At 35.6% G+C, this 10,245-nt stretch overlaps 1 protein-coding gene and 1 long non-coding RNA gene across 4 annotated transcripts; one reads left to right on the forward strand and one right to left on the reverse strand.

The window, feature by feature from the left end:
* The first annotated feature begins 1,262 nt into the window (after positions 1–1,262).
* On the forward strand, positions 1,263–5,673 carry LOC117335773. Of its 3 annotated transcripts, none has more exons than XR_004534494.1 (4): positions 1,263–1,908; positions 3,595–3,732; positions 3,908–4,169; positions 4,201–5,673. XR_004534494.1 is itself a non-coding variant. In XM_033895955.1 (4 exons), the coding sequence occupies exons 1-3, from the start codon at positions 1,686–1,688 to the stop codon at positions 4,117–4,119; spliced, it is 573 nt and encodes a 190-aa protein (XP_033751846.1). In that variant the 5' UTR covers positions 1,263–1,685; the 3' UTR covers positions 4,120–4,138; positions 4,170–5,673. The 3 variants fall into 3 exon arrangements, 2 of the variants coding, with proteins under 2 accessions (XP_033751846.1, XP_033751844.1); XM_033895955.1 differs by having other exon boundaries at positions 3,908–4,138; positions 4,170–5,673; XM_033895953.1 differs by having other exon boundaries at positions 3,908–5,673.
* A 1,275-nt stretch (positions 5,674–6,948) lies between these two features.
* On the reverse strand, positions 6,949–10,033 carry LOC117336374. The gene is made up of 4 exons (XR_004534590.1): positions 9,978–10,033; positions 8,875–8,943; positions 7,797–7,877; positions 6,949–7,149 (listed from the first exon to the last, which is right to left on the reverse strand). It is a non-coding gene; the product is annotated as an uncharacterized LOC117336374 (long non-coding RNA).
* Positions 10,034–10,245: the final 212 nt, after the last annotated feature.

Raw genomic sequence — 10,245 nt, forward strand, 5'->3', positions numbered from 1 at the left:
GGGGTGGGGGTTGTTTGCCTGATCTATCATTATACAAACCAACATTAAAACGGGTCACGCCGATATGTTTTACTTCGATTATGTCACGTGGACTCATATGTATCGTGATTCGTCATTTACCGGACAGTATACATCATCTGTAATGCTATATACGTACATTTTTTTTTTTCAAATAATACCATCATTCTATCACAAAATGCGCTGATAGTTTACTCTGACGGCGAATGTTGAGGTAATTCGTTATAGAAATCGCTATGATTAGTACGGTAATAGGTTTTATTTTTTTGCCTGAATCCGAGACAGTAATAAAATCGACCCTCACCGCCCCAAAGGCTTATTTCCCCTTTTAAGTGCGTATTGCTTATATCTTGATTACACTGCTTATGGGTGGATTGGTGGCACAGTGGTAATACACTTGCATTTCACCTAGGCGGCCGGGGGTTCGATTCCCCAGTCGGACGTGAAAAGGTACGGTGTCCACCAGGTCGGTTTTCTCCGGGTTTCTCCGGTTTACTCCCGCAGTACGACTCCTCGAGATCTTCCACCTGGACCAACAAGAGTGATTAATATAAGTTTATATAACTTCGTTATAACTTCGTAGTACTGTACAATAAACAAAGTTTACATTTCTATTGTTTATAATGATATATCGACAATGTTGAGATATTACGATTTGTTTCTCCGTTTTAACGTCTCCTTGCCAACGCGAACACCTTCCGGCTCTGTTACTCATCACTTAATACTCCGGAAAGTTGGAGTGGACGGTAACAATGTCGCGATGTTTCCAAACTTCCGCTTCGCCGATACTAGCTCAACCCTGGTGTGTAGGTCCAAGACAGAGAAATGTTTGATTCCCGTACGCTGGGACAAGTTTTAATCGATAATTAACTGCTGTTATGGGGAGGATGGGATGGCGACATGTAACTTCGGGTAATTTCTTCGGTATGTCAAGTGAAATTTATTTTTTGCTCGATTGATACAACAACGAATGACAGAATAGTCGACCCGGACATATCAACGATTTAGCGACATCAAACCTGTATTCGCAGACATCAAAACATTATGTACAAAATATAAACGTAAAAACTCGAAAGGAAAATGACCCATTTAAGGAAAAGACCAGTTCCGAGTTCTAAGAAAACCTATAAAGCCGTCCTTTACATGAAAACGACAAAACAAATATATAACTTGGTGAGGTCTTTACTTAGACTTCCGATCCACTTGTGTATACTCTGTGTACAAATGAGCATTGTTTACAAAATACGACTAGTCCGGGATGACGTCATAAAGTTAGGGAACGATCGAGGGACAAGGACACACTTATCCATGGACAGAAAATAACGACGGATATAAAATGATTTATTCTCGCGTTGTAAAGGTTTTTCCTGTCGGATAACTCCTGTTGACTAACATAATTGCATATAGCTCTATCTGCACGTTCATTTTCAAGCACGATCACATGTTGGATGAAAAAAAAAACTTGCAAACGCCGCACAAGTGGAGTGTAAATTTGTACTATTTTTTGAAAGGTATTATATTTGGAATTACGTGGTAAGCAAAAGTTATCGGTGGGAATTTAAACCAGTGAAACACGACGGAGAAGAATAAAAACTCTCCGTTAAATTCCACGGGAGAAGGATTTATCCGGTGAAACCTCTACTTCCGTGTTTTGTAAGCCGAGTACAATGGTGTTCTTGCGTCCATCTGCATTAGATATCGTCGCCCTGGTGGTGACTGCTGTCTCCGTGACACTACAATACCTGGCCTTCTTTTACCCTGACTGGTGGTCCTATAGACATGTCAGCTCCACTTCTGTCGTCAGAACCAAGACTGTGGGAATGTACCAGACAGTGGAGTGTCTCCCAAAATGTGAAATAAAATCTCTCGTAAACATCGAGGGAGATTATGGTAAGTGCCAAACATTTTCTGTCACATTTCACTCAAGTCAAATAACAAATCATGTAAACATCGAGGGAGATTACGGTAAATGGCAAACAAATTCTGTCACATACCGAACCATGTCAACATCGAGAGAGATTACGGTAAGTGCCAAGCAAATTTTGTTACATTTCACTCAAGTCAAATACCGAAACTTTGACATACGTAGGAGAATTCGAGATTCTTATTAATACCAAAGACCACAGTTTCATCAATTGTCCTTAGGGAAATTCTAAAATAAAAATAATCCGCATGAAAGCATCATTTTTACTTAAAGCTTCAAATAATGCTTTACTCAAGTGTGTGGTTCAACGCTCAATATCGAGAGAGACTACGGTAAGTGTCATTTATATCGAGAGAGACTACGGTAAGTGTCATTGATATCGAGAGAGACTACGGTAAGTGTCATTCATATCGAGAGACTACGGTAAGTGTTATTTATATCGAGAGAGACTACGGTAAGTGTCATTTATATCGAGAGAGACTACGGTAAGTGTCAATAATATGGAGAGAGACTACGGTAAGTGTCATTCATATTGAGAGAGACTACGGTAAGTGTCATTTATATCGAGAGAGACTACGGTAAGTGTCATTCATATTGAGAGAGACTACGGTAAGTGTTATTTATATCGAGAGAGACTACGGTAAGTGTCATTTATATCGAGAGAGACTACGGTAAGTGTCATTTATATCGAGAGAGACTACGGTAAGTGTCATTCATATCGAGAGACTACGGTAAGTGTTATTGATATCGAGAGACTACGGTAAGTGTCATTTATATCGAGAGAGACTACGGTAAGTGTCAGTCATACCGAGAGAGACTACGGTAAGTGTCATTCATATCGAGAGAGACTACGGTAAGAATCAATTATATCGAGAGAGACTACGGTAAGTGTCATTTATATCGAGAGAGACTACGGTAAGTGTAAAATTATATCGAGAGAGACTACGGTAAGAGTCATTTATATCGAGAGAGAGACTACGGTAGGTGTCATTTATATCGAGAGAGACTACGGTAAATTGTAAGTGTCATTTATATCGAGAGAGACTACGGTAAGTGTCAATAATATCGAGAGAGACTACGGTAAATTGTAAGTGTCATTTATACCGAGAGAGACTACGGTGAATTGTAAGTGTTATTTATATCGAGAGAGACTACGGTAAGTGTTATTTATATCGAGAGAGACTACGGTAAGTGTCAGTCAAACCGAGAGAGACTACGGTAAGTGTCATTTATATTGAGAGAGACTACGGTAAGTGTCATTTTTATTGAGAGAGACTCCGGTAAGTGTCATTTATATTGAGAGAGACTCCGGTAAGTGTTATTCATATCGAGAGAGACTACGGTAAGTGTCATTTATATTGAGAGAGAGACTACGGTAAGTGTCATTTATATTGAGAGAGACTCCGGTAAGTGTTATTCATATCGAGAGAGACTCCGGTAAGTGTGATTTCTATCGAGAGAGACTACGGTAAGTGTCATTTATATCATGAATTCATGTAATCAATAAACATTTATCTGGGAGATATATTGTATAACCATTTATTGTCCTAGGGATTCGTCAATGCATATTTATCTGATATATACAATGAACTTATTAAGTGCCACACGGTTTTGTCGACGTACCTTTATTGGGATATACTTAATTATTACAGAATGGCTGTTCATATCCAGGATATTTGAAGTGTTCGCCTGCTTTTTGTGTATTGTGGCACTATTTCTGCACTTGTTGTATCTCCCCGTAAGGAAAGAAGGAGTCCGATCGTCCGCCATTTATCTCCTTGGCGCGGCAGGTAAGTACAACTAAAATGGTTATTTTCGTTTTCTGTTTGATCTGTTATCACTTACGTTGCATCATAGTTCAGTGAGTTTTCTATATTTCTATATTATGCTTGTCTTCATTTGTTATGAGTGTTTTGTATTTGTATAAAGTAGTGGTACTCTGTAGTTATCCTTGACTTGTTCCAGGTCTGTTCGCTCTTGGAGGCGCGTTCGTGTTCGCAGCCTTGTACGACTCCCTAAGTAACGATCTGGCACCAGGCACTGCCTCGGCTAACTTCCCATTCGGAATAAATATCCTTACTGGGTTTCTACACATACTGGCTTCAGCCTTGACGGCCGTCGCGACTGTGAAGGCAGCTAGACAAGGCGGGGACATTGAGGAAGCGTACATAGTCTAACCGGAACCGGTGTAACCTGGTAAATAGTCAACCGGAACCGGTGTAACCTGGTAAATAGTCAACCGGAACCAGTGTAACCTGGTAAATAGTCTAACCGGAACCGGTGTAACCTTTATCAGTCATTAGTTCATTTACATGGTAATGTATTTAATCGATCAATACATTGCTGGCATTACCTTTACAAGTGTTTGTAATGTAATCAACTAAATAACCATTATTATCACAACATAATTGATTAGATAGCCTATCACTGTTGTGTGTTGAATGGTTTGTTATATATGAACGACACTTGATTAATACACTTGAAATGAATTTTGCCAAAATGGTACCATTAGAACGTTTTGGCCAGTAATTCAGTTATCTTTGGACAAAAACACTTCAAAAATATAAAAACAAAACAAAACCGAATTAAATGGACAGCACTTAGTACTTAATAATGTTTTATGATATTTATGCCATTTGTGATGTACCTGGTTGACCTTTTTATTGTTGTGCATATTGTACATACATGTATGTATTACTATATAGAACTGTATATATATCGGTACTGTCATTATGACGAGCTATAACGATTCATTGTATTAAAGACCACCAGATTAGGTTGCGATGGTCTTAGGTCACGGTTTAAGGTCAAAGGTCAAAGTTGACACTTTTGAAGTCTAGGGTGTTTAGTCTATAAATACGTTAATCGATGCATTTTTTTGTCGTTCTGGACAGGTTCTTTGGTGCGTGCAAAGTCACAAATAAATTCTCCCCACTTGCTACTACATTGTAATTTGTAGACTTGAGCTCTAATTCATAATTTTGTACAAAAACGCGCTGTAAGCCCTTAATATCTAAGACGATTTTATCTGAGAAATATATTCCATCATGTATATGTAAAACATTGTATTACAATGTAATGAAACATGGAGTGCATTTTTACATACGTATGTACTTAAATATCACAAAGCTGCTGTTAATTTTCTATGGATTTGTGAGTAGCTTCAAATGAACTTTGACCTTAGTGGTGGTAAGGCATTTAAATATCATCATGACCCTTCAAAGTCAATAAGTTTGTATGTACAGACTCTAAATATAACTGTAATGATCACGTTTTGTGTTATCCCATGCCTGATAAATATAACTGTGTAATGATCACGTTTTGTGTTATCCCATGCCTGATAAATATAACTGTGTAATGATCACGTTTTGTGTTATCCCATGCCTGATAAATGTGACTGTGTAATGATCACGTTTTGTGTTATCCCATGCCTGATAAATGTGACTGTGTAATGATCACGTTTTGTGTTATCCCATGCCTGATAAATATAACTGTGTAATGATCACGTTTTGTGTTATCCTATGCCTGATATTGATCCGGAACATTGATGATGAACATGGATACACTGAAGGCAATGACAGTGAACTTGACAACGTACGGTTTACACTGAGATCAGTTTATAAAGTAGTAATAATGTTCCTATGTGTACGCTTGCTTAACTCATATATTGTTTACATGGTTGGTTTAAATGCATAAGTCAATAAACAAAAATGCTGGATTTTAACACGAAATGTTTTTATTGTGTATTCTTTGTAGTCAGACATAGCTTATCTGTGTCACTAGTTGTAATAAGAAAGAAAAAAAAGGTAGGGGGGGGGGGGGGGGGGGGGGGGGGGAGAGAACCAATGAGGGACATACAGTGTACTATTCCAGATTTGCAGCCACTCTACTATAGTTTAAACATAACAACTTACAAATATGTACATATTTTAAAATACTTATATCAAATGTGTCGAACAAACTTATTTAGAATTGACAACCAGATAACATCATCATCTAATAAATGAATAAATAAATAAATAATAAATGAATAGGTGAATAAATATTTAGACAACGTGTGTAAAACCACGTCGAGTGATTAAAATTCAAATCAAAATTTTCTATTTTACGTCAAAAGGTTGTTTTACACAAAACACACACGTGAAGGGAACATTTGACTTAGTAATGGAAACAGTATATGTCTAATGATGAAACTACGTCACAAAATGGATATATTTATAGAAACAGTATATGTCTATTGATGAAACTACGTCACAATATGGATATATTTATAGAAACAGTATAATATGTCTAATAATGAAACTACGTCACAAAATAGATTTATTTATAGAAACAGTATATGTCTAATGATAAAACTACGTCACAAAATGGATTTATTTATAGAAACAGTATATGTCTATTGATGAAACTACGTCACAATATGGATTTATTTATAGAAACAGTATATGTCTATTGATGAAACTACGTCACAAAATGGATTTATTTATAGAAACAGTATATGTATAATAATGAAACTACGTCACAAAATGGATTTAATTATAGAAACAGTATATGTCTATTGATGAAACTACGTCTGAAACTACGTCACAAAATAGTTTTATTTATAGAAACAGTATAATATGTATAATAATGAAACTACGTCACAAAATGGATCTAATTATAGAAACAGTATATGTATATTGATGAAACTGCGTCACAAAATAAATTTATTTATAGAAACAGTATATATCTAATAATGAAACTACGTCACAAAATGGATTAAATTATAGAAACAGTATATGTCTATTGATGAAACTACGTCACAAAATAAATTTATTTATAGAAACAGTATATATCTAATAATGAAACTACGTCACAAAATGGATTTATTTATAGAAACAGTATATGTCTATTGATGAAACTACGTCAAGAAAGGCAAAAGTAAGGAAACCCAAAATAGATTTAATGATAGACTATGTTGGACAAAATAAACGGTAAAGTAGAGAACCACTTACCCCATGATTCAATCAATTTTGAAATCTTTGAAGATGGCGTTTATGAACATTTTGAGAAAGATTATGACTTCCAATTATAAAACAAATATTGACAAGCTTCGATATTGTTGACAGGATTTTATTTTCAGCTGATGACAGTAACTGGTCATAGCTGTCAATATGACAAGCCATCTCAATGTATCGCTCCCTGTGTTTCCGTATCTCCTCTTGATACTGTCAACAAAAAAAAAAAAAAAAATAAATTATACACGTGTTGTTCGATGACGTCTTATATTTCTGTTATATGTATAAACTGTGTCATGAGAAAGGTATCATTATATGACTCCCACTACCCCTTGCAACCCCCCACTTGTAATAGGTAATGCAGATTTCCATGCCCCATAACCGAAATTCTAGTTTCAATAATACCTACTTGTAATAGAAAATACTCATTTCCTCTCCCCATAATACAAATTATTGTTTCATTAATACCTACCTGTAATAGGCATCGTAAACCTACCACCGTCCGTAAATAATATCTACATGTATCACCTCTAGTTGAAAAATTAACGGCCCAATCACAAAGTCACGGTACACAATCACTTCCCTTCACATATCTCCTGGGACAATACATTTGAAAAAAGACCTTTACATAAACTACCATATCTATGGTGTTCCGTTAGGGCCAAATTTCCAATATCGCACCTTCGCTCCTTTGATCTAAACGCAAAGGAGCGAAGGCGCGAAAACACGATGGCGAAGGAGCGAAAACACATTTGAAACAAAAACCTTTATATTAACTACCATATCCCATAATATATTGATTATTTTGTTATGGAGTAGAACTAACTAAAGCACTAAGTGTATATACATTTCCCTACCTTGTGGATCAGGATCGCCTTTTTCTATGCCTCTGACACTTTTGAATTTCGGATGCCAAAGATTGTCCCCTATGATAAATACTAATAAAAGATTAAAAACAAACATTATTATTTGTCTTTCACCTTATCTTAAACCATTTATCTCTATTCTGGAGCCGAGGTACGTAATACCAAGCGGAGTAAACGGGACAGACAGACAGACCTATCACCTGTCATAACCCGGAGTCATTGCTCCTCATATCCAGTCCAGCTAATTAAGGGCAATCTTATTGCTGAATTATTATTATTATTATTATTGCGCCTCTCTGTTTGTAATCGAAGAATCAAAATGCATAAAAATCAGAAAATGTAATATCCATCATTACTAGTGTCCTTTAAAAACAGCGCATGTTTGATTATGGTGAGGTTCAGTTAAATATGATAAGTAAACAGACAAAACCGAATTCCAATATCACCTATCATGTCAACTGTATTGTTTGTGCTATTAAATAGGACACATTTGATGTCCAGTCCAATGGCTATTGAATACTTTTGTTGGCACTGGCACAACAATCGGACTTAAAACAACATGTATAGGTTTCTAGTTTTAATAATATCTACTTGTAGTAGACACTGCAGATTCCCTCTACCCATAATCCACATTCTAATTTTCAATAATACCTACGTGTAATAGGTTATACATATTTCCCCTTTCCATAACCCAATTTTTAGTAATAGAAAAACATCCCTGCAATAGTCATAGTAGACCTACCACAGTCCCTAACCACTATTGATCACTTCCAATCGACATAACGACGGCCACATTAGTACGTGACAGTTTGCAGAGTCCTGTCCTCAAATAACATTGATATAACAAAACTATGACAAAATCTGAAATCAATTACCTATCCCTGTTATATCGATTATTTTGTTATTGACCTTGAAATAACTTAAGCTATTATTATAAACACATTGCATTTCCTTTGTAATCAGATTCGCGTTTTTCTTTGCCTCTGGAAGCTTTCAGTTTCGGATGCCATTGCTCTTCTCGCTATATGTTTTTTTAACAGTTAGTATACGTGTATATAAATTGTTTTACCTTCATAATCAGAATCGTGTTTTTCCTTGACTATTTCAGCTTTAAGATCTGGATTCCAACGCTCCTCTCCTATAATACATAGAAATACATGATTAAAAACGAAGATTACTATTTGTCTTAACAATACGTATCTCTTGATCTTAAAATACTAATCTTCTGTCTATTGTTGAGGTAATGATATCAAGAGGAGTAAACCGGACCGACCGACCTTCCACCTCACATAACCCGGAGTCATTACTCCTCGTAGCCAGTCCTACCATTTAGGTGGCAGATTACAGTAGTAGAGGCTGGCCGTGGGCAAATTTTTTGTTAAGTAAATAACTCATGTATAATGATATGCATAACAAGTGAAAAAAAAATGTACACTATAATTGGTATATTCAGTGTTAGGTAGTACATACAGGCTTCACATTTGTAAAAACAAAAATTAATAAATTGATTCCGGATTTTAAATTTCCGGATTTGCCGAAGGTGTGTTTACATAGGAAATTTAGTTTAGCCTACAGCGAAAAATGGAAGCCCACAGAAGAGGTATGATAGCAGGAAAACTTAATTTACAACATATGTCTGAATTAGATTAATTCTGTCTTTAAGATAGAGATATTTAATTTTAAATAGGTTTCAGAAAAAAAATTGTGTAGAGAATTGTGTCATTTTGGGTCATATATCATAATATTTTGCAATTTTTGAGCACTTTTTAAGCTGTTACCATGGTATTCAAAGCTCTAAAAATCACAGAAAAAATAAGTTTACTTATCCTTTAGAGCTGTATTGAAATTGCAAATGTTGTAAAGAATTACAAATATATATACTTTATTAGAGGTTAATATGTAGGGTTAACTGGCAATGTTTACATATCTTTAAAATATGTGCCATATTTTTCAGAATTGGGCATTTTTACTGTACACTCACTGCTACCTTAGCGACACTCCGTACCCCTTTCTCTTATTCATATATATACTCCTAATTCTGAACAGGGCTATATAACATTCGCTTCTATTTTCATCGCACTCTTTGAAAATCATATTTTTTTTTTATCAAACGCCATATTACTTAATATTGTTTTAATTGGCCGTGATGGTATACTACAACGGTATTATTACCATCTAAAACGTCTCTTTTCTCGACTCTTCTCTTGGGGAGTAGATCGTCCTTTCCTGCAAATATAACACATATATATATAGTCGTTATCTTTCTCATCCCCTTGATCCAAATATTTATCTTTACACTGATATCTTAATATGACATTCCTAATGTCCTTTTACTGCCACTTGTTCATATATGACCTTGTAAGGAATCGTCGATGGATAGGTCGCGCCTGTCCACTACATTCCTTTTCAGCTGTAATAGGAATTTATCTCCGTCTAGGTC

Source organism: Pecten maximus, chromosome 10 (genome assembly GCF_902652985.1).
Source record: "Pecten maximus chromosome 10, xPecMax1.1, whole genome shotgun sequence".
NCBI classification, from domain to species: Eukaryota; Metazoa; Mollusca; class Bivalvia; order Pectinida; family Pectinidae; genus Pecten; species Pecten maximus.